The sequence below is a fragment of the Anser anser genome (genome assembly GCF_964211835.1).
Source record: "Anser anser genome assembly, chromosome: 7".
Taxonomy (NCBI): Eukaryota; Metazoa; Chordata; class Aves; order Anseriformes; family Anatidae; genus Anser; species Anser anser.
The window spans coordinates 22,506,443-22,530,420 of record NC_139727.1 but is presented as its reverse complement, the minus strand read 5'-3'; the positions used below and the strand labels follow the sequence as shown (position 1 = coordinate 22,530,420).

The 23,978-nt window shown below is 40.7% G+C and overlaps 2 protein-coding genes across 7 annotated transcripts in view; one reads left to right on the top strand and one right to left on the bottom strand.

The window, feature by feature from the left end:
- The window catches only part of MAPK8 (mitogen-activated protein kinase 8), a 250,390-nt gene that overhangs the window by 57,913 nt on the left and 168,499 nt on the right, over positions 1-23,978 (bottom strand). The window lies entirely within an intron of this gene.
- The window catches only part of FRMPD2 (FERM and PDZ domain containing 2), a 78,150-nt gene that overhangs the window by 5,074 nt on the left and 49,098 nt on the right, over positions 1-23,978 (top strand). For 4 of the 5 annotated variants that reach the window (XR_014586558.1, XR_014586559.1, XM_083843366.1 and 1 more), the window contains 8 exons: positions 6,914-7,042; positions 9,458-9,615; positions 9,798-9,863; positions 10,901-11,090; positions 11,921-12,043; positions 15,293-15,424; positions 18,936-19,020; positions 21,625-21,775. Coding sequence is in view for 3 of the 5 variants with exons in the window: in XM_083843366.1 (XP_083699492.1) it covers positions 6,919-7,042; positions 9,458-9,615; positions 9,798-9,863; positions 10,901-11,090; positions 11,921-12,043; positions 15,293-15,424; positions 18,936-19,020; positions 21,625-21,775 (1,029 nt within the window). In the remaining 2 variants the exon portion in view is untranslated. The remainder of the gene's footprint in view (positions 1-6,913; positions 7,043-9,457; positions 9,616-9,797; positions 9,864-10,900; positions 11,091-11,920; positions 12,044-15,292; positions 15,425-18,935; positions 19,021-21,624; positions 21,776-23,978) is intronic. The other variant, XM_083843365.1, reaches the window with a different exon arrangement.

Here is a 23,978-nt window from a genome sequence, read left to right as displayed (position 1 = left end):
TTCCTGTTTTGTTTCTCTAAAATATTCATGTATTTGTGATTAAGATATTACATTTATTTTCAATGCAGTTTTTCTGTATTTCCCCTGTGATTATCAGTAATAGTCATTAGTTTGGTGATAGCAAAAACATTCCCTTAATTCAATTTTAACTGCATTTTAATATATTTTCTGTTTGTTTATTTACATGGGTTTTCAATTTTAAATATTATAGATGAATAGTACCTATAAAAACAATATATTTAGTTGTCATTTCTTTGTAAATCATTTCTATATTATATTTTTGATAAGCATATATTTGTCTCTCATAAGAGTGCTGTTCTTCAAGCACAAAATGTAGCCTGGAGTATTAAACCAGAGCTGTCATTGACGCAACAGATGGAGTCAGGCGTGATCAAAAGCTCACAGCACTTTTAACGCGGTCAGTGTAAGACAGCTACAGACTGAAGTGATCTTCTTTCCTCTGTAGCCAATTGCACATTACAGCATTATGGATTGTTATGTATCAGATGCAAAATAAAACCAGGTTAGGGTTCTCATTGGCAGACAGCTTGGTCCCAGCTTTTATTGTCTCTTCGGTACCTCCTAGTTAGCTAGTCTTAGTTGTCCTGGAGGTTGACACCTCTCGAACTGCCTATATAGCACAGCAAATTACAGGATTTGGACTTTTTTTTTTTTTTTAAGAAGCAGAGACCTTGCTGCCTTGAGGAACAAAAGACTGGGATCCTCATGAAAACCATTCATTCATCAAACAATACTTAAGTTTTGCACTCTTGAGTGGGGCAGAATTATTTTACTTATCCCAAACTTGTCTCCATGAGCCCTATGCAGACCTAGAATCAGTTTAATACATATGTGCTATGCAATTATCTTGTGCCACTATGAAAGGCAAGCCCTATTTTCCCATCTTGATGCAGAAATGATTCTGTACACCGAACACTTAATCTGTATGCACACTAGGATAATTTTCTCATTTCAAAAACATTTCTACACTCACATTTATAACTATATATTTAAGTGCATAAAGGACTGTGAAGAAAGATCAGGTAAGAATATTCCTATCTTATGGAATTCAGAGCGGTAATTCTGGCCTTGGTTCAGGTCCCTGCCACCGTGGCAGTGAAGTGACTTGGTGGAGGCAGAGGTAGCAGGATTGATGCTTGCTGCATCTGTTCCTTCTGCAGCTGTGGCTACAGAAGTGGTTCTGCCTTCATCATGCCACATCACCACACTGCTACGCTCAGGACACACCATTCATGAATTCTGCAAATTTACTGTGGAACTATCACTGATGATTTCAAAACTATAGCTCTACCCAAATGTTAAAGTAGGGCCTATTTTTAATCCCCCTAATTCTGTATTCCAGGTTTGATTTATTGCACAGCAAGTCCTGAGATAGGCTGCAAGAACCTTCCTCTGGGTATTTGGAACACCTGACATGTACAAAGCTTGCCCTTAGTCAAATATTATTTGTCTTTTAATTTGCTTCTAGTCTTCACTTAATTTTCAGTCCCTCTTGAAGTTTCTGAACTCTTCTGTCATAGAGATGTAAAGATAGGAATTTATCACTGGATTTCTCTTAAACATAAGGCACTTAAAAAGGGTTAACAGAAGGTATTAATCTTTGAGGAATGGAACCCCAGAGGAAAATGAAGAGCCAGGATAGACACACTGCTTTTATCTTGCTCAAAGTCCTCACCTGGGTGTGTCAGACAATTTGTCGTATTTGCATAACAGAAATGGGAGAGATTCTTAAAAATCAAGCCGTTTATTTCAAGTAGCAAATATAGAAACAATTTAGTTTTGAGAAATATGAACTTAATAGGTACATTTAAAAGTGCTTATGCTTACCGTTGTGCACAAAGAATACTGAACAGAACCTTAGGCTTGCTGATGCTGATAGGAGTTTGCCATAGAATTGAATGGATTGGGATTTCATGTTAGCGCAGTTGTGCCCTAGGTCTTTACAGCAAGGTCTGTGAAGCCTCTGACAATATCATCGAAGATAGTACTTCATGCTCCCCTTATTACCACCTGAGTTGCTTTAAGAGAGGTATGAGCCTCAACCCCACAGGGGTTGAATCAGTGTTCCAGAGCTGAGGTTTGGACATAAGACACACAATTGCCAAACCTTTTCAGCCTTTAAAAACAGTCTACTTGCCCTCTAAAACCCAAGGAAAATGTTACTTCAAGTTGCTGTCTTTTCTGGCATTTGATCAGCTTTGATTTGAAAGCAGACTGTACATTATATTGCAGAATACCACCCGAGATCCTCTGGTTTAAGTCCTGGCTTCCAAAAAGTTCTTTTTTCCCCAATTCTTGCTGCCACTGACACAAGTTTTGCCAGGGGCTATACTGAAGCAGGGTTGGGTCCTCTTGGTTTTGCTCATTTATTTACAGGACGTGTTTTTATACAGTCAGGCAGGGACTGCTAGACATAGCAAAGGAATTGGAGTACAGCAGCTGAAAGGGACAGAAGACTAAGAAAAACACTGTAGCTAGAGAAAGATGGCTAAAGACCAGATATTTATAGACTTGTGTATAGTCTTCTTGGTGTGTTTTTCAATGCAGCACAAGAAGAAACAATTCCTGGCCTCTAAGGCTGCCCTTGAAAGTCGCCAATGAAGATTTAGATACTCCCAGACAGTGTAACGCTTAAACAAAGCAAAATCAGTACTAGCCAACTTAGTGTGTCTTCATGTGCAGTGGGTTTGCACCCGCTTACAAGGACCGTTGTGTGCAGACAACTTTTTCTGGATATAGTGGTACAAATAGAAGAGGTTAGGCTGCAAGCCCTCTCCCGCTTGCCTGTCACTGCGAGTCTCCCCTCACATTCTCTCAGGGAGCTTAGGGGCTGAGGGTAGGAACCTCTCAGGCCGGTCAGAGGACTTCCTCATGGGGCCTCTCTCTGGCTCACTCATGTCAGAATCAGTTAGTCGCCTCTAGGAGGTGGCCTGTGATGGGCATTTATGTCCAAAACATAAAGAGGCAATAACCCTTTCTGAGGCACAGCTCTTTACAAAATCTACATCTGTTCACACACTTAAGCAATTAAAAAGCTGATGAAGTTTCCACCCAGGTATTTTGCAATATACAGGACAGAGTAATGAAGCAGAACTGGATATTCAGTCAGAAGAAAGGCAAGAACTCTGCAAGAACATCTTCCAGGCAGTAAAAATTGAAGTTCATTTCTGCCGTGGCAGAAAACTTTCCAGTTCACAGAATGCTTGGTTCCTACCCAAGCCTAATTACAGAGAATCACAGAATCACAGAATTGTATGGGTTGGAAGGGACCTCAAGAGATCATCGGATCCAACCCCCCTGCCAGAGCAGGTTCCCTAGAGCAGGTTGCCCAGGTAGGCGTCCAGATGGGCTTACTCATGTTATCTTTTGCCTTTGTTTTGGTTTCATTTCCTGTTGTTCTTTAAAATGCCCAAATGGGGCAAATATGTTCTTGCTTCGTGCCTTTGAAAGTATACCAGAAACAACCTGACCCAGTATTTTCAAAATCTAAACTCAATTCCTCCTTCCTCACCATCTTATTCACTGCTGTGTCCTGTGATCTCCCTTTTTCATCTGATTTTCCACTGGCATCCTGGTAATGGATTAAGACTTTCATTCTACAGAAACTCATTTCACAGCTGAAGCAACACCCCAGTAAAGTCCCTCTGATAGGCTGGAAAAGGGCTGTCCTTCAGTTAGGAATACAGATGTGCCACTCCTCTTGACAATGTTTAATTCATGTAACTGTGTTTGATAAGGGAAAGTCAAGTTTCCTTACACAAAATAATACTTTTAGCTCTTTTGTCATTTTTATACAGTCAATAAAGCAGCAACAGGAAAGATAAATGTTGACAAGAGCTAAGTTGCTCCTTACACTTTTAGATTGCCAAATCTAATAACTTCAAATTGCACATAAAGTGACCCTCACATATAAAATTACTCATGTGTGATTACTATTAAGTGTTAAATTGAGATGCAAAGCAGTACTTCATCATCTTTCATCATCAATTCTGTTTCTTTCATTGACCCTAGATTTCAGAGACTGCTTGGAGGAAAGCAGCACGTAGGACAAAAAAGACCATACCAAAACAGAATAAAACAATTCAAAAAGAAGTGAGATAAACAGCTGGGTGTTCGTGGCAAAATGATGGGTTAGCCTCACCTCAGTGTACCTTTCATATCTATGCAAGAGTAGGTTAAAAATCTATTGACTTGAGAGGAAAATCTATTGACTTGAGCCAATCCATGTAATGAATGACTGTGTTGTAAAAAGGAGAATGGGAAGGGTATTTCAGGTTAATTTGCCTATTTGAATGGCACCAAAGATGCCATTACTTATCAAAAGTGCCTATCACTTTTAGCTTCTTTGAAGCTCAGAATTGTTTAGTTCTGGATCACAGCTTTTATTAAGTTGAAGGACCATGAATATGTACAGTGCTACAATGATAATCATACCTTTATATCACTTTTACTCTCATATCACATACCTACTGTAGGCTGGCTATAAAAATAAATGAATTTTCTTTTTTTCCCCAACCATTCACACAGTCACATTTTCGTGAAACATCATGTCGTGCTGGTCATGAAAACCAAATATTAAAAATGCAGCCCACAGTCACAGGGCATTCCAAGCCTGTTTAAAAATCAATTGCCAATTTGCTTTTAAAATAACACACCACTTAACTCTATATCACGCTAAAGCAATAATTTATTACACTTTAAAGAGATTCTTAGTTTCATGGCCATATAAGTTAATCATTATATTTGGAAGAAATTTGCACATAGTTGCTAGCAAAATTAATTTAATTCACACTGTGAATCTCGGTGATCTGAGACACTTTTACTCTTAGAAAAAACATTCACTACAAAAATTAAGCAGCTCTGCTGTAACTGCTGATTTCACTTTGGCTCTATAAAGATGTAATATCTAGACTCCAGTTAATCGCTTATTTGAGTAACTTATGCTAGTTAGAAATACCAGCACTGAAATCACTTGGTATAAGCACTTCCATCTAAAACAGTGCAGTGCTCCTTCCCCCAGTACAGTCTTGAATAAAACTGCACTAAGTATAGCCTGGTGGATTACCCATATGGAGAAGCCATACAGATTCTAGCTCTGGGGACATGAATTGATTGCTTAGTCCCAGTACCACAGGGTTAGGTGAAATGCTATCACAGTAATTTATCATTAAGAGATATGGTGACGGCTTAGATTAAGAAGATTTGTCTGTCTCTTCTAATTAAGGTTAGGCCCTTAAGAAGCTTTACTATCTCTTGAAGGCACAGAGACTAAAATTAGGACTCTGGTTCTGTTCAAAATGTCACTAGGTTGGTCCATAATGCCAGAGTGACTGCAGCAAGGGATCATTCTTCTAGTGTTGTGATTCCTTGTTTGGAAGCTAGTGAGCCAGGGCAAGACTCTAGAAAGCAAAGCCTAAGCAGTCTATTAATCAGCAACAAGTTGGTCCTGCAGAACACTGTATTGCTCTTGCAGTGACTCCTTGGAGACTGCATAATAAATGGTAAGCTGACAAAAAAATCAGCAGTAAACTCTACTGAGGCAGAGAGCAAAGGGTAGCAGTAAGTGGGCTGTGTACCGAGGGGGAAGAAATGGTTGGGGGAAGATCTGTTTTCAGGCTGTGAGTGAAATCATTTCATGGTCGCCCTTTCAAACCTATACTTAACAGTAACATCCTAGGCTCTAGTGTCCTCACTTGGTGGCCTCCAGACAATGTCAAAGAAATAGATGGACCGCTTCCAATTTTTCTCATTAGGCCCCTAAATGTACAGCACACAAAAAGCCTACACAACTCACTGTTACAAGATAGTAACAGCAAAAGTATAAATTAATTACAAAAACTTTTAGAAAATTTTAAGCATGGATAAGGTTTTCCTTCCAGATGTGTAGACCTAGAGCAGCTCTGCCTAGATTGGTACACTACAGAAATGTAAAACTGGTGACATGGGAAAATCAGACCCATTTATGAAGAAAACCTTCTTCTACAATATTTAGTAGGGTAAAACAGTCTAAGGAAAAGAAGCCTTAAGTCACAAGGCAGTTTCTAGTTGCCCAGATTTAGAAAAATGTTCTTCCAATGGGTAAGACATTAAATTATGATTCACTGCAGGATGCCTTCCTCTAAATGATCTGATGCTGCATTGCAGCTGGCACAAAACAGGGAGAGTGCGTGGACCAACATTTTTCTGCAGCATTCCAGGTCTCAACAGGACAGTGTTCTGGGCGCCACTGAACTGCTATCAGCAGCATGCAGAGGGAATTACCTTTTAATTTGGTTCACTGAAACAAAGCCAGTTTTTATGTACACTGGTATGGATGAACTGCAAGTTCGAAGTCTTAAGTATGACCAAGAAAATCTCTCATCAATGAATTCAGTAAGAGCCTACAAGCTTTTACTGATCAACCTGCTGAATAAAGAACAGAACACAATTGCTCTGTTGGACTGTGTTTATAAATCCTTTATATTATATTGCATCTCTTTTGCTTTGCCATGCTTTTTCTCTCAGATTATCCCAGTTGTGTATTTATAGAGAAGAGCATCCAATTAAGCAGCAAAATCAATGCCCTTCTTTTCAGATAAGCATTCACAAACTCTGAACAGCACGTATTTATAAAGGATCTCCTGAGTAAATACAATTTGCCCCATACAATGTTGTAAATGGTTTTAATTGAGTAAAAAGGCTGAAAAAGATGACAGGAGGTCACTTAGTTCAGTCTCCTTTATTTACTCTTACTTAAATTAAGACATGGATAAACTATTCCTGCCTTTTGGCAACAAAGAAACAGGGTGGTTCACAAAGGATTTCTTATTATGAGAGAAGGGTACAGCTGTAATCAGTATGGCTTGCTGTGAGCAGTCTACTCTGGCACATCCAAATCTGCTTTCTACTGCAGCAGCCATGAGCAGTTCCTGTGTGACACTGGCCGAGGTCCTGTGGGCAAAAGGAAGCCCTTTGGAAGAAGAAGATATATGGGCACTCTTGTACCTTGCCACAGTGCAGCTTCTGGAAGACCTTCACAAAGGTGAGGTGAAAAAGTGTCTTACTATTAGAAATGCCTTCCAGACTATTTTGGGGTTTTGAGGATTGGTTTGTGGGGTTGTTTTTTTGGTTTTGTGTTTGGTTGGTTCGTTGGTTGGTTGGTTTGATTTGGCTTGTTTGCTTGTTTGAGACAAAAAGCACTAGCAGGAGTAATAGCATACTTCTAGTAACAATGAGAAGACTTTCAGTGCTGCTGGGTTTGCATGCAAACTTCTGTGCCAACATGCAGGCCTTCACACAGTTATTTTTTTTCCTAAATTACACAGCAATTAATTAATCTAAGTAGAACTATAGATGGTGGAACAGGACAAAGGTGCCCTTCCTAACATCTGAATAACATACACACACAGAAAGGGCAGTGCCAGCTAGGATCACACCCTGCAAGTACTGAGAGAGAGAGAGGAGGACAGGCAAGTTCACACGGCTCCTCAGTCAGCTAGTAAGAGACTTTTAGACAAGTGATGTGTAACTTCTGCTGTAGCTGGAGGGATGAACACTTATTAACAACCAAGTTTTAATGGACTGAACCACTCTAACAGGCTGACTGTATGATCAGTTCTCCATTATCTAGAGTAATCTAGCCAGACAATACAGGCACTAGGAACATGCAAAGGACTGCAGCACGGAGATACCTACCTGGATAAATTCAGCTCAGGTCCATCACTGCTTAACTCTGTGTCAGACACTAAGCTGACCCTATGCTCTCCTGATCTCATTTCAAAAAGAAGTCTGCTGAATTGAGATAATCAGTATGTGTTCCCTGTGCTGCACTTGATAAATTTATGGTATTATGATCAGAAGATGAAAACAAGAAGTCAGGATGCAGAACCAAGCTGGTTTATAGGTCAGGTGCGAGGCTGCTCAATCACGTCTTTAGAGCTCAAGTCCAGAAGTGATGCCAAGTTTGACTCACTCTGAAGCTGAATCCCCAGTGCTCCAGTTTCTTGGAGGGCAGCAAAGGTGAACAGTCCCTGCACAGCGTCAGCCCAGTTAACTCAGGCAGAGCTCTGGCTCCACTTCTCCTAAGTGCAGCTATACTCTGCAACTTCTGGAGTCAGCCTCTTCTGAGGGCTAGTACTGCCGCATCTGTGTGGCACTGTGCTTGGTATAATGAATCCTGCTAGACCTGGTGTTGGCCAGTACCAACTTGCTATAGCAATATTTCAGTGTGTTTGGGCACTGTGGTTAGGCAGGTAAGCTGACTGGTGGGCTGGCCAACATTACAGAAGGCCAGGTAATCTTCATTAAGACTAAAGTACAAGCTGGCTGTTTCTAAAACAAACACATTTCCCAGCATGTGCTGGTTGCATTTGAATACAATACTACAGAAATGGAGAAGGAACAAAGAAAAAAAACTAGCTGATGATTTTAAGACCTTCCTAGCTTAACGTTTTTATCCTTTGTTCCTTTTTTCACAGTGTAAAGATCACCATGCACAAGAATTAAGTTGCCATTTTAAATATGTAACTTTTTAATTGCAAAAATACCAAAACATTTACTGCATGTTTTCAAAATCTTCTCCTATGAAGATCTGAATAGTCCCTATTCTCACTGGCTAGACTGAAGAGACTGGACCAATATAGCTAACTATAAAAAAATTATTCAATTACCTATATTTCCAGGAACAGTCTATCTAAATATTGCCATAGTTAATGCAGCTTTTCCTCTTTCTAAGTAAGCAGGTTGATCTTAGACCTTTTATCATGCGTTTTTAATGAATAGTTTAACCAAATCACTTGGATTCAGTTAACATATCCATGCAAGTGCAGAGTGTTTGCAGAAGACTGCACATCATCCTGCTTCCTTCTGCTTCAGACCAGTGGGACTGTGGTCACTGCAGTGGTTATTTTTAAGGAAAACTCAGCACTTTACAAGAAGGAACCAGTCCATTGCTGAGACACCTTCACATAGATTTTTTAGGGAGCAGCAAGGGACAGGGAGCTCAGAGCCAAGCCTGGTTACAGGGGTGGCAGGGCAGGGGCCACCCCATCCCACAGCCCCCACGTAGGGTGGGCAGGGCAGGCCTGGCAGTGTCCCCTGAGAATGCAGACCAACACACAGCTCAGTGGTGACAAGGCAGGTCTATAAAATATGACAAGATCTTAACCAGAATCTGTGCATGGGATGTGATCCTGCCTTTCCTTAGGCTTCAGAAATCCACGAAAGTCAATACTGTTTTTATGTGTGAAATTCTGAGATGGAAATTAAGCCTTTAGCCATTACTAAAATCCAGATCACAAAATCAGCCAGGCATAAAAGAACACGGCTCCACTGACTTCTCAGTATATCTCCAGGAAGCCTCAGTGACGGATTTTGCTATGGGGCTGAGGCCCCAGCGACATGACTTTCTGAGCTCACTGAATTCTGCAAGAACTCCACTATCTTTAACGTTTTTCAGACCCTGCCATCTGTGTGCTTTGTCCATGGTCAGTACTACTGTCTGCTGAAGGAAATTTGTCCTTCCAAAACAATGCATCTCAGACAGAAGCTATCCCTTTCAGCGCACCAGAATTACTTCACAGGCAGAACAAAAACCAGCGCATCGGACTACCAAAGGTGAGGCATATTATAAAATAAATCTTGAGAGTACCTTTTAAAGAAAAGGCTGGGGCTTTACTGAAGCATACCAGGAATCTACTGTCAAAATCCATTTCTAATTACATTAAACAAATCAGGCTACAGTTAGAAAGACTTACATATAAAGACTTGAAAAAGGATTTCCTTTTCTGTTTTGACAGATGTTGGTGTATTCCCTAGGAATGACCCTCTACTGGTCAGCAGACTATCAGGTTCCTCCAAACCAGGCCAGTAACACAGACATTTTTGTTTTCTTGTATTCTGTCTCATCTTGGTAGGTTTACAGATCGAGAGGCATAACATGAAGTCTCAGTAAGAGGGGGCTTCTTGTTTTGGACTACTAAGAAGAACATGGCTAATTGGAATGCTTGTGTCAAGGTCTAGACCTCACCAAAAATAGAGGTTCATCCAAATCAGGAATTCAGTTAGGCCTCTCATCTTTCCTTTCGTCTTTGAAAAGCAGAATTGTTCCTATTAAGATTAATTTTACTTCTCTTTTAAGAGTAAAGATTAGTTATTCAAAGACCATAATAAGAAATTTCGTGACAATACAGGCAGGGCTAGAAGAAAAGCATCATGTCTGCATGATTCTGGTACTCTGCTTTTTCAAAGAATGGGATGATGGAATACAAGCTAAAGAACTTTGCCCTTATTTCTGGACAAATTCTACCTGCGTCTCTGCTAATTGAAACTTTGCATCTCTTGCTGCCCACAATCCTTTCGAAGATTTGTAGCACACATTTTGCTTAATTTCTATATCCATGCTTTGATTACATGCTTTTGACTTGGAAAAATGCTAGCTTTTAGTGGGTATACATGATATAAGCGAAAAGACTCTATAAACTAAATAACTCCTTAAAATTTAAGCATCTGGTCTCTATGGTAACAGCTTTGGCTGGAATAACTCCTCAACTTTTTGAAGCTAATACTACCACATGTCTAGCTTGCATGAATCTTTAAGATGCACAGTCTAATTAGCAAAGCCATGGAACAGACTTTGCTGCCGGCTGTCACCAAGAAGCACCTATGCAGACTGATGATCCTCCTTGTACATGCCTGTTCCCTTCGAGGCTATCCCATATCCCATTAGAGGCTCCATTTAGTGCTGTTTTGCTGCCTGTCCAGAATCGTCCCAAAGTCTAAAGGAAGTCAGTGCCCATTTCTCACCCAGGGTGAAAGGCTTACAGAAGTTCCCAGTCCCAGTTTAGACAGGGCTTCAGACCCCTGTGCGATGCCATTTAACTGTGCCTCCGTGTCGAATCAGTCCCTCCAGCTGAGTGACCAACTACACAGTCTCTTGCTGACGCTATGTGAAGATCTGCCACATAAAAGACTTTCTCCTGAATCAATTCTGGAAGCGTGTGAGGCACATCAGAAGGAATCTTCTTCCTTACCAGTAAACTTCTACGTAAAGAAAATGGTCCAGTTTGTGGTGGGAAGTGTCAGTGAGGTAGGTACTACTCTCATACCTAAACATCTCCTTTTCTATGTATGCTTGTATGAGTTAAAGAAGTGAGATTTGGCTGTAGGCTTCTATGCAGGAAATTGAGTGGGTCTGTGTACTAGCAAATGAGGCGATGAAACCATCCCTCACACCACTCTTACACTCCTGGGAAATGATACAAATCCACCTTTTGCACTTGCAGTATCTTCTTTCCTTAGGTTAATAAATGAAACAACAATAACCTCTACAGAGACTTCATGTCAGCCAAATGAATAGACTTAGCACAAGAGAAAAGATTTTCTCATTGCCACTGCGGCTTCAGACTTTCTTTGTGAAATTCTGAGGAATCACATTCACATCACATTGAGAATTTCATTCATCTTCCCTAGGTGGAGCTGAACATTTACAGTACAATCCAGCCAGACCATCTGAAGCTTTTAATAAGTGAGCACCTGTGTCTTTTTCAAGATCTGAAGTATCAACAAACAATTTTTGTTGACAAGCTGAATGAAACTGAAAGGAAACAGCTTGCAAATATTTTTTTTTTCTGTTTTCAACCAGTATTCATTAACATTCTGAGGTGACCTTTCCCTTGTGCTCTCTGTTACTCTGTTCCCCGCTGAGGCAGAACATGTCCCTTCCTAAACACAGCTAGCACGGAAGTGTGGGACCATCAAAAGTCAGTCCTGCTTTGCAAAGGCTGCCTGAGAAGATGAAGCTGCTTACATCACACAAATCAGCAGCCTCTGACAAGCAGAGGGCAAGGATCGCTTCAGTACGAGGGGCCAAAGTCCACTTATCACCTGACATTGACTTGCCGTGCCGTTGTCTTCTAGGTAGAACGAGTAGCTGCCGAAGACAGCACAGCCTCTCAGCTTAACAGAAGTCATGTCATAAGGAGAAGACTACATGAAAAAATCCCGGACGCTTCACCACTGTCCTCCCAGATGAATCTTCACCGAGGTAAAGTAAAACTTCTGATCTGAACTGCGCAATAAGGGCACACGCAGCCTTTTCTGAGTCTTCCCCAAGCTAGGTGAATTGTTTAATTTCATGTTGTAATGATTATATGTTCTGTTGAATAAGATATTTATTGCTTTACATATAAATGACTTCATAATGGAAAGACTCTGAGGCAAGTCAGCAAGATTTCTGCTCCTTATTTCCTCAAAGGACAATAATCTGAAGTATGTGAAGCAATGATAACAAATCAGCTTGCACATGTTTGACTCTTAAAGCCGTTTGCATAAGAACTGTGCATATAGAACAAAACTGCTTTCAGCACTGCTGTTATACTCTGTACACTCCAGTGGATTTTCAAAGATAAAGAGTGGGGTTCTGTGAAGTGGCCATTGAAGACTATATATTCACCCTTCCCGTTTGATTACTCAAGCAACGATTTGTTGTTTCTTTTTGACATTTAGTTCCATTTCTGTATTCAAAATATGTTTTACAAATGTGCACATGGATTGCTGGAGTTATGTCAAGACACAAGGCCAAATCCTGCTTACTGTATAAATAAACCCGCATACACTGATTTCACATTTCATTTGATTAAAATCAAGGTTTTGTCAACCCTCAGAGTAATTCTCTAACTGTAACTAAATATGGACTTCAGGTCCAGATAAATTCTTCTTTTCTAGATCTCTAGATTGTGTTGTTCATTTCAACTCATTTCTCTGGGGTTTGGGTAAGGGATGGGTTGGCCTTTGGCTCAAGTTAGGTAGACTTTTTTTGGAGGCTCAGCATTAGGCATATGAACAATCCAATCCCTGTTCAGCAAATCAAATGTATGTTCCACTAACTTTATCTAGAATTACGCACTTGCTTAAATATTTTTGGAACTTTTCTATCACGTATTGGTCATAAAAAAAGGAGATTCTTCTGAAAACACACAAAGCACCCCTCAAATCATAGTGGCTTAGTCACTGATTCAGAAGCAGAGTTTATAGGTTCACACTTGCATAAGCAGGTGAAAACTCTACTGCTGCCAAAAGGGTTGGTCCCATCTTCAACTGCCTATTAACCTCAAATTCCTGCCATTCCCCTTCTACTGTGACTGTTTCAGTTATTGTGTATTTGTGGTGAGATCTGTTTGCTAAAGCTGGGTCACATGTCTTACATTTGCTTAAGGGTTTGAATGAATTGGTATATCAGTTGCATTGAGAATATGCGAGCCATACATTTCAAGTCAGCATAACATCTTTACCCTTGCCTTGCCTTACCTTGCCTTGCCTTGCCTTTCCCTAAAAATGACTATTTTCAGAGTAGTCATATGTACTTCCTCATTATGTAGGATTACCCCTTAATGGAATTTCTGCAGACGACTCTGGAAGTGAGTAGTGCCTGGGCACTAGCCCACAGAAAAAGTAGTTTATAGCTGAAGGTTTTGGGCCTCCAAATATACGGAAGGAGAACGTCTTTCCAGGCTATCTGCACTTTCAGTATCACAGATTTCTAGGTTGGAAGAGACCTCAAGATCATCGAGTCCAACCTCCGACCTAACACTAAGTACTCCACTAAACCATATCGCTAAGCTCTACATCTAAACGTCTTTTAAAGACCTCCAGGGATGGTGACTCCACCACCTCCCTGGGCAGCCCGTTCCAATGCTTAATAACCCTTTCGGTAAAGAAGTACTTCCTAACATCCAACCTAAAACTCCCCTGTCGCAACTTTCGCCCATTCCCCCTCGTCCTGTCACCAGGCACATGGGAGAATAGACCAACCCCCACCTCTTTACAGTCTCCTTTAAGGTAACTGTGGAGAGCGATAAGGTCGCCCCTGAGCCTCCTCTTCTCCAGGCTGAACAAGCCCAGCTCCCTCAGCCGCTCCTCGTAAGACTTATTCTCCAGACCCCTCACCAGCTTGGTCGCCCTTCTCTGGACTCGCTCGAGCACGTCCATGTCCTTCCTGTAGCGAGGGGCCCAAAACTGAACACAGTACTCAAGGTGCGGCCTCACCAGAGCCGAGTACAGGGGCACAATCACTTCCCTAGACCTGCTGGCCACACTGCTTCTTATGCAGGCCAGGATGCTGTTGGCCTTCTTGGCCACCTGGGCACACTGCTGGCTCATATTCAGCCGACTATCAACCAATACTCCCAGGTCCCTCTCGGCCAGGCAGCTTTCCAGCCACTCATCTCCCAGCCTGTAGCTCTGCTTGGGGTTGTTGCGCCCCAGGTGCAGGACCCGGCACTTGGCCTTGTTGAACTTCATACAGTTGACCTCAGCCCATCGCTCCAGCCTATCCAGATCCTCCTGCAGAGCCTTCCTGCCCTCGAGCAGATCGACACACGCACTTAGCTTGGTGTCATCTGCAAACTTACTGAGGGTGCACTGGACGCCCTCATCCAGATCATCGATAAAGATATTAAAGAGGACCGGCCCCAGTACCGAGCCCTGGGGGACACCACTAGTGACCGGCCTCCAACCAGATTTGACTCCATTCACCACAACTCTCTGGGCCCGGCCATCCAGCCAGTTTCTAACCCAGCGAAGCCTACGCCAGTCCAAGCCCTGAGCAGCCAGTTTCTTGAGGAGAATGTTGTGGGGAACTGTGTCAAAAGCCTTACTGAGGTCAAGGTAAACCACATCCACAGCCTTTCCCTCATCCACCAAGCGCGTCACTTGGTCATAGAAGGAGATCAGGTTCGTCAAGCAGGACCTGCCTTTCATAAACCCATGCTGACTGGGCCTGATCGCCTGCTTGCCCTGCAAGTGCCGCGTGATGACCCTCAAGATAATCTGCTCCATGAGCTTTCCTGGCACTGAGGTCAAACTGACAGGCCTATAGTTCCCCGGGTCTGCCCTGCGGCCCTTCTTATAGATGGGTGTCACATTGGCTAGGTGCCTGTCAACTGGGACCTCTCCCGATAGCCAGGACTGCCGATAAATGATGGAAAGGCAACTTTGCAACCTTTCAGTTAAGCATGCAGCATACAATTAATATATTGGATTTGTTTTATTTGGAATGGTTGAGGAGAGCTATGAGAACTATTTTGGGACAGAATAAAATTATGGAAGGCCAGAGGTAGAAGAATGAAGTTACCAAGCTCCCTTCAGTTCTTAAGGAACCAAAGTCAGGATTAGAAGACAGACAGACATGAGCTATATGAAAGTTAGTCGAGCCAAATGTTATTTAAGCTATCACACAGATACAATGATTTATAATTAAAGCCTGTGATTCATCATATTTTCTTTCTGTTTCCAGACAATGGGTCCAGATTAATGAATTATAGCCAGTCAGCAGAAGATTACAGACAACTGTCTGTGGACTACAGTGACTCTAACAGTATTTCAGAAAGTACATCTTTGATACTATCTAACCGAGGACACAGGAAAGGTAAGATTTTCCTGAAAGATTATGGTTATAAATTATGTAATCTGCTTTTTTTGTTCCCTGAAATGTGAACTACCCGTGCACAGCCAGGTGATAGGTACTCCCATGCACTCGTGGTTACGTGACTAGGGAGGTACATTTGACCAAGCTGCAGAGAGAGATCTTTTACGCTGGCTTCCTTTTTCCCTGTGCCCTACTGTGAGGCCTACCAGGCAGCACCATCGTGTATTTCTTCATGCCCCCTTTGCCAGATGAAGCTGTTCAGCAGATCACAGAGCCTGACACCATGTTTCTGCCACATGGTATCCTGAAACAGATGAGAAGCCATGCAGCTACCCCACATATAAAGCAATGTCAAGATGGCAGCACCAAAATCAGCTGAATCTGTGAACAATACCTGACACTAATGGTGGGGATTAATGTTTCTTCGAGCACATTTAGAAACAAAGGGACTAATGCTGAAATCTAAAGAAAAAGAAAAAGAAAGAAAGAAAGAAAAAGAAAGAAAGAAAGAAAGAAAGAAAGAAAGAAAGAAAGAAAGAAAGAAAGAAAGAAAGAAAGAAAGAAGGAAAGAAAGAAAGAAAGCACTCCTTGTTTTATTTTCATTTTGTCCTAAAGCCATTGTGTATTTCCTGCTCTGTGTGTTTTCATCATGCTAAGTGTCAGGTTGCTACGCTGCACTTTTCCTGCCTTACTTTGCCTGGAGATATCAGGATTGGAACTTTAGCTCCATTTTCAATCTTTTTGTGGCAGGAACAGCATGAATGAAGCTGCTAGGCAAAGGATCCATTCAGTGAAGACACTGTGGTAGACATCAGTCAGAATCCTTCCCAAATGGCTTAAATCACAGTGTAGGGAGAAACTCTAACACAAGTTAAGGTATTCAGCAGGAAGGGGAGGACTCCTGTGCATGTGTACCTTCATATTTAAATTGGAATCTGAGCTGGGGATGCCTAGACAGGATGTTTACACTGCCCAAAAGCAAAAAGCTCCTGTTACCCAAATGTCCTCAACATCTCCTAAAAGCAAGCTTATCATGCCAGCTCCTCATTCTCAATTCCTGCCCATTGCTATTCTCCCATTCCATGTCCCATCTCCTTTTGACCTTTTTTCCCATCCTAGGGTCCATTCTGAGCTTCCAGACCTGGAGCTGAAAGCTTGCTTCCTTAATCTGTAGTTTTCTTCCTCCCTCTATGAGCCTCCATGAGAAACAAAGTCCTTTCTCCTGCTGTGGCAGGGATTCAGATGTGCTCTGTAAGCGCATGTGTTTCTTTTATCCCAGAAATTTCTTCCCTTAGGCAATAAACCTAACATCCACCACATCAGTTATCTGCAACAAGGTATGCACACCAAGTGGTTAGTTCAGTGATGCCATAAATAACAGATAACTGCTGAGTTTTGCTTGCTTTTTCTCACTAGGGAGCATTAATTTTGGTTTCTGATATCCAGCTGCTGATTATCATGAAATCCGTAGGATCACATTGTCTTTCAAATTTGACAGGTTTAAAATATACTAGGCAAAAAGGAAAGGCATAGAGTATGATCTCAAAGGACTAATTTCCTTAGGAAACATGGCAAAAAAAAAAAAAATGGGTGCATACTGCTTCATCAAAAGTCTGCCAAGAGATATTTCACAGAGAAAAAGAGAATATATCATGGGGAAAAAAAAAAGAGAGAAAAACACACACAAAAACAAACAAACAAGAAAGCACACCACATGTAGAGTAGCCTCTCACCCCTCAGTCCTAAGGATGAGTAAGGTGGGGGTACTCATACAGCTGTTGTTGATATTGTCTTCCTGTGGAAGGTGCCACTTTGTTGAAGCTCCAGCATTACAATCAATATTGCAGCAATAAAAACCTGTAAGATTCTGCAGCTGCTCCTTATGTAACTCACATGTGTCAGCCACGCACCAAGTGGCACATAGAGAAGGCAGACTTGGAAGACTGTTTTGAAAGTCCAGCTGTTGGTACTCAAGATGTTATAAGACAAAACTCTAAAAATACAGGAATAAAAACAGAATGTGAGAGCTTGTTTGCCACAGATGTTCTTGCATGAGATAATGTATAAGAAAAATGCATTTTTCCCCTAAAAGAAACATTATCTTACAGCAGAGCACCATTATCAAGAGAGATCACTATCTCTATCCAAATTGGACTTTAGAAGCTCACTTTATATATAACAAATTAATCATCTACAAGATCAGCTTCTTTGAGGGCCACATGTTAACCCTAAACAGCAGGAATGTGTTGGATTTGTGATCAAAGCATGGCAGTCTGGCCACTGGAACCAGCCAACTTGCCCCACTGCCATAACAGCTGAGACTGTTACTAAGAGGAATTTTATGCACTTGTCCAAATACATATATGCAAATGTGAAAACTACAGTGTGAGCAGAGAATTTTGTAGATCCTTCTCATGAAAAAGCATGTAGCTTCAGAACATAGGACTGTATCTTAGTTTTTGTAACTAGATTGAAGTATTTGGTTTATCTCACATCTCACATTATGTCACTACAATCTGCAGCCTGAAAAATCATGTTTATGCATATTTTAGCAATGTGATTAGATTTTGTCAGTTTTTACTTGCAATTGGTGGTTGGTACACTGGAATTTAATACCATGTTTTTGTGTTGGAATTCCAAGTGAGTTCTCATGCTGCAGTTCATGAATATTTTATCTGGAAGAACAGCTGACTTATCATAGCCCAACTTATTACCTCTATTATTCTGTTTATGTAATAGTTTGATAAGCAATTCTTTAAATCAGATCAATGAAATGATCCAAGTGGAGACAAATTTAACATTACCACTCTTCTTTGGAGGATTTAAAACAACTTTGATTTAAAAAAAAATGTTCATAGAACTACCACTTGTATAACCATTTCTGGACCTACCTCTAAATTTCAGTTTTCATATATTTGGACATAGCAATGCTGATCCTTTCTCTAGCAGCAGAGCTGACTGAAGGTGAAATTTTTTTTTGCCTCCAAACTGAAATTTTATTTGACTCCAAAACTATCCTATCCCCACCAGATATCTGTGATGTAAAAACATTCACAATATACTTACTGTAGGAAATAACCAGTGGAATATTTACAAATAGTTTTAATTTTAGTGTTTTTATATCCTGCTCTGATTAAACCAGATAAGTTTCATGGCTTATTTCCCCTGATTTTATACCTGGAAACAGAACAAGGAATAATAAGGATAATTTCTGAAGAGCAAAAACTGTTTCACAAGTTACCCACAAACACATGGAAATAACTGACACTCTATGTACTCAGCTATTTTCCAAATGACATTCATATGGAGGGTTACAAGAAGAAGTAATAACAACTACAGAACTGGAAATACTGCTGGTGTAGTATTCACTTAGCCCCATCAAACAGTCATTTATAATGCCCAAGCAAGGACACGAGGGGAAGTGGCCAGTCTGAATTTCCTCCTTGTTCTAATTGTCCCACGAGTGCTACTACAATTGCTTCAACTGTGAAATTTCCTTCATTCATTCCAGGGAGAGTTACGCAGACACACAGGTCATGGGACCCCACCCTTAGTGAATCAAGGACACAAAGCAGCTACAAGCTCTTCATAAACAGGTAATCGAAACTCCTATTCTGAAATGATAGAGGCTGTTTTATTACCAAGTGAAGCAGAGAGCTAGTGTGGCAACATCATTACTGGAAAATGCCTGGATTAGCATCTGAACCTGCTACGATACTAAATACTGTTTATCTAGAATTAAAGTGCACCTAGACTGAGTTGTCTCTGAGAAAAACTGTCCAAATGCTTTAGTGAAATGCAGCTTGGGCCCTGAGTGATCCATACAAAACAAGCACACTGAAGTTTTCCACCTTCCCTCTTCACTGCTGTGTCCTGCCAGATGTTACTGGCCTCTCAGAACAGCTGGCACAGCTACTACACAGCTGCCCTACTGTGTTTCAGTCCAACTCAGCATGGAAAGGAGAAACCTGACACAATTTCCACAGATGAGCAGTGATAAGAAGGTATGAACAGTCACTGCTTTAACTAGCAAGGCATTTTGTGAAGTCCTATTTGCCCACATTCAGATTCGGGGTCGGTGTCTTGCCTTGCTCTCACATTGGCAGAGGCCTGATGTGTTCTGGAGTGGTTATGATAGACCATGTATGTACATGACCCATAGTTTTCAGTAGAATATTTGCTTTTCCGTCTCAGTTCTTAGATGGATTTGCCTTACTTGTCTGAATCGTCCCCAGCCCTGCACGAGCACTTTACTGAAGTTACAGGTAACCCAGGGACACAAGAAGTAAAGACCTCTGCTCTGTCTTGAGGATTAGCCTCATTTCAGCCTTGGAAATATAACAATAGCCTTGTTATTGGCAAGCTTAACATAGCTTGCCTTAACACAGGCAAACTCAGCTGAGAACTGTACAACTGATTCTACCCTCTTTTCAAAGCCAGCTAAATACCACTGCTGTTAAACAAGAGTTCTCTAGACTAGGTGTTAGCATAGTGCAGCTGCAATCATGACTTGCCAAATGAAGTAGTGATGCAGGTGCTGTTAGCCTCTAGGCATCACAAAGACCAGAATCCCATAGTTAAGCACCATGTAATCCCTACAGACATCCCATTTAAATTGAGTTCTTGACCCAGTTAAGCAGGAGTTTCTTCTTTTAACCATGACACGAGTAATTCAGGCCCACAGGAAATGCTCCATCTAGATCAATTCCCAATTAAATGTATCCCAAATAAACAAATTGAACTTCCTGATAAACCAGCCACGATAATCTGATCTATGTGAGATAACCCACTATACCTCTAAACCTACAGTAAGAAAGAACTGCAGCAGGTTGCAGGGTAGTAGCAGCTTTTGTGAAGAAAAAACTGTTTAGCTACACACACACTTATGTATGTTTGTATACAGACATCTATATATGCATCACACACCTGGCAATGGTATCAGTAACAGCAGGTTTATTTACTGAGTGTTTTTGGAGCAACTGTCATGCCTCTGACTACCAACCTGGGTGTCAGCTTGACATCCTTGAGATAAAATTGTGCTGCCAAGAAAACGTTCCCCTCCTCTGATGAAAGATGAACTCTCTTCTCCAAATTTCCAGCTAGCTGTTTCCCATAAAACTTCAGAGACTGTAAGCCCCACTTTTAGTTGTAAGGATCTGCAATTGAATTTCTACCAAGGTCACCACTCTATTTTAAGTACTAGGACAACAGTGGAGTTGAAGTAATTAGTTTGGAAACCACCAGCTTCCCACAAAGGAGGCCAGACAGCACAAGACTTAGTGATGGGTTTGCTACCTGTAAAGCTTACTCATATCATCATGCTCAGTTCCGTAAGCAGCCCAATTGACATAATTTACATCTCTTAGTTCTAGAGTTAAGCTTGCAAGTGTATGCAGGGCTATGGCCTTTACACAAAGAAGCCTCAGCTGCCAAGTGTGGTACCTTGCAGGAAGAGTAACAGGAAGTGTTTGCCACAGGGAAAGAAGTCTTCTTAATATATCTCTTGGGTTTTGAGCTAATAGCATTTTTATACCCACAAAAATCACTTCAGGTCCTTTTTAGTCATATTTTGTAGTCAAATGTTGATCTTTCCAAGGCTGCATAGATTGAAACAATAATACCTACATATCTTTATAGGCTGAGGAATACAAACTACTCTGGTCACTTTGTTAAAAAGCTTTTGAAACTCTCTGAACAGTTCTCTGAAGCAACTCCACAACATGCACAACAAAAGGATAAAATTCCCATTCCGGAAAAATTCTGAATAATGTAACAATAAATGTTATGGTTTTCTGAAGCTTTTTTATTTGTTTGTTTCAGAAAATAATAAATGAGAAATTGATTTCATCCTGTAGATTTCTCAGAAAGGCATGGGGCTAAATGCTTCTGCCTGCTGGCTTCATCAGACCTAAGCCAGCTAGATCTGGCTCGCCAAATGAAAAAAAAAAAAAAAAAAAAAAAGAAAAAAGGAATGTTACTGAATTAAAGCATAATTTTGATTTATTTATAAAGGGCATCAGTAATATTACCTCTGCTAATTTCTTTTTCTGTAAAGATAAAACCATGTAACAGCTTGTAACTGACATTGTCCTGGATTTCATAAGATTTTGCCAGTCAATGTACCTTAAGTTCTTTCTCCTCAGTCTGTGTAGTTTTGTTGTATGCTGGATATCTTGCTTACTATGACAACTCCTTTGAAGGTCTGTCAGTGCTGTAGAAGAAATCCCTGGTGGAGCTCACAAGAACAACAGGCACAATCTGCTGAGTTTAGGTTCCACCTTCTCCGTGTCTACAAAGGATTACACAGCAGCTGCTGCGTCACAGAAATGTTTGTTCCAAAGGAAGGAAAAGGTGACTAATGAAAAATGTATACACTGATCTGAAAATATAAATATCACTAAAGAGAAACCTCTCATCCAATTGTCATTTGCTTATGATTTGCATATTAACTACTGCGTCACCTCATTAGATGAGTCTCCTAAACTGAGAGTGCAAATTAGCATGATCCACTTGTGGTAACTCAGAACTGAAGACATTGAAAGGTCTCGTACATAAAGACTAAGCACAAGCTTAGAAATGAACCCTCTCTGACCTACATGTGTGATTTCTGCAAGCATCAAACACCATATGGAGTGTTTTCATCAACCACCTTGACAGGAGCTTCAGCACAGCAAAAAAAAGATTTTTAGAGAACTCAAAAGGACTCAGATGTGTTCTACAGGGTATGCTTGGAAAGAAAGCACAGGCTAACAGGGAGTGTACCAAACATATAGTTCACCTAAGGGCCTACTTCTGTTTGCTGTCTGGTTATAGGGCATTTTTGTGATTTTATTCTCTGTTAAATGGGAAGAAAAATGCTTCTTTGGCTCTGGCTTGGGTAAGCTTACAGTTGATTCACTTTAGTTCCAGTCTGTGCCACAAAGTTTTATTGTCATACTCATCCATCCATTTATATTTTCTACTTTCTCTGACAAGAAAGCCTACTCCTTTTAGGCTAAGTGACTGCTCTCATAATGATGAGAAAAATTAAAAAACGAAGTAAAGGTCTTCATGAGTGCATGCATTCCTCTCCCCAACTCCCTCCCTCATAATCAGGCTGATGTAACCCAGAAGATATGTCTGAAAACAGCGTAGAGTCGAGTCATTCAAAAAAATGAAAGTCATACACAATACAAACATAAGTATTGATGCAGAAGATACACAAGGAGCACTTAGAATGCAGGCTCTGGTCTGGAACAGGCTAAAATTATGAAGTTATTGTAAAAGAGACATATGGTCTAAAGGACTTTTACATATTGGGTTTTTTTCAGGTTCATCTATGCTTTCAGATCCTTGAAGCAGAAAAAAATGACTAAATGTCTGCAAGTGGTAAAATGTGAATCCTTCCAACCACTCTCCATGATGTAGTTCTTTGACCCATTTAGATCTTTCTTCTTTTTTTTTTTTTAATAGAAAATTTATGGTTTGTTTCATAATACAAGTATTGTCTTGTCAAGAGACAATGCAGTTTTCTACCATGAATACAGAGGGACTGTCAGTAAGAAGTTAAAGTCACAATGGTCAGATTATATGGGGGTGTAAAGGTTTGCAGAGGGAAGGGCTATGGCCTTTGAGCCTTTTTATCATTCCCTGTTTTTATTACATACAAAATATCTGATTTGTTGTACTCTGTCCTGCAACTGTCAGAGCCTGGTGTTTAAATTATTACTGCTCAAAATAGTAAGTTCTTTGTATTGTGTCCTCCTGACATTTCTAGCTCATGCTTCTTTGAGAAGGTCTAGCTAAGATAGCCTTAAATCATTTTGTATTCACTGACATTTAGCAACTCTTGTACTTGACAAAATACCAGCAATTGGCCACAAAATCAGTGTTCATCATGTTAGTGAATTTAAAAATGTTTCCTCTCCTTAATGTCTACACCTAATAATTGGCTGATGCCTTGAGGCTGATGCCTTGCAACCTGAAAAGGAAGCCAGTGTAGTTTAGCATTTAGACCCCAGGATGCTTCTCTGTTCACAGCTCTGTCACTGATTCACTGTGGTATACCCAGGTGGGGGAGCTGCACAATGTGCACATCAAACTATCTCTCGGCTGGGCAGCTATACATTATACAGTGTAGAACCAAAGCCAGCAAGTAACGGTGAAAGGCATACTAGGTCTTCTCCAAAATATCAGGGAAGCTGTGAAATATCAACACTTTTAAAAGCAAATCAGTGGTATTCCCTTAAATGGTTCTTAAAACTTGTCAAACTGTTTGTGCTGAAAGTTACAAAAAATTTAAGCTTGAAAAGGATCATTCTGTGCGTTTGTTGAAGTCACAATGCAAAAGCAAAAGTCACAAAGCAAAAGAATGCAAGTTCTGCTAATAAGAAATATATTACATGGAACAAAGCAGCTCTGCATTTTAGACTGGTTCCCCATAGCAGTTAGGCTTATGAAATCCCAGTGGTGTGTATGTTTCTGCGTACATGTCTGTGACTGCCAGAGTAACTCTGGAATCAAATGTTTTTTTCAGCCACATTTGACACAGGAAACAAGAAGAAACTATGTTTCT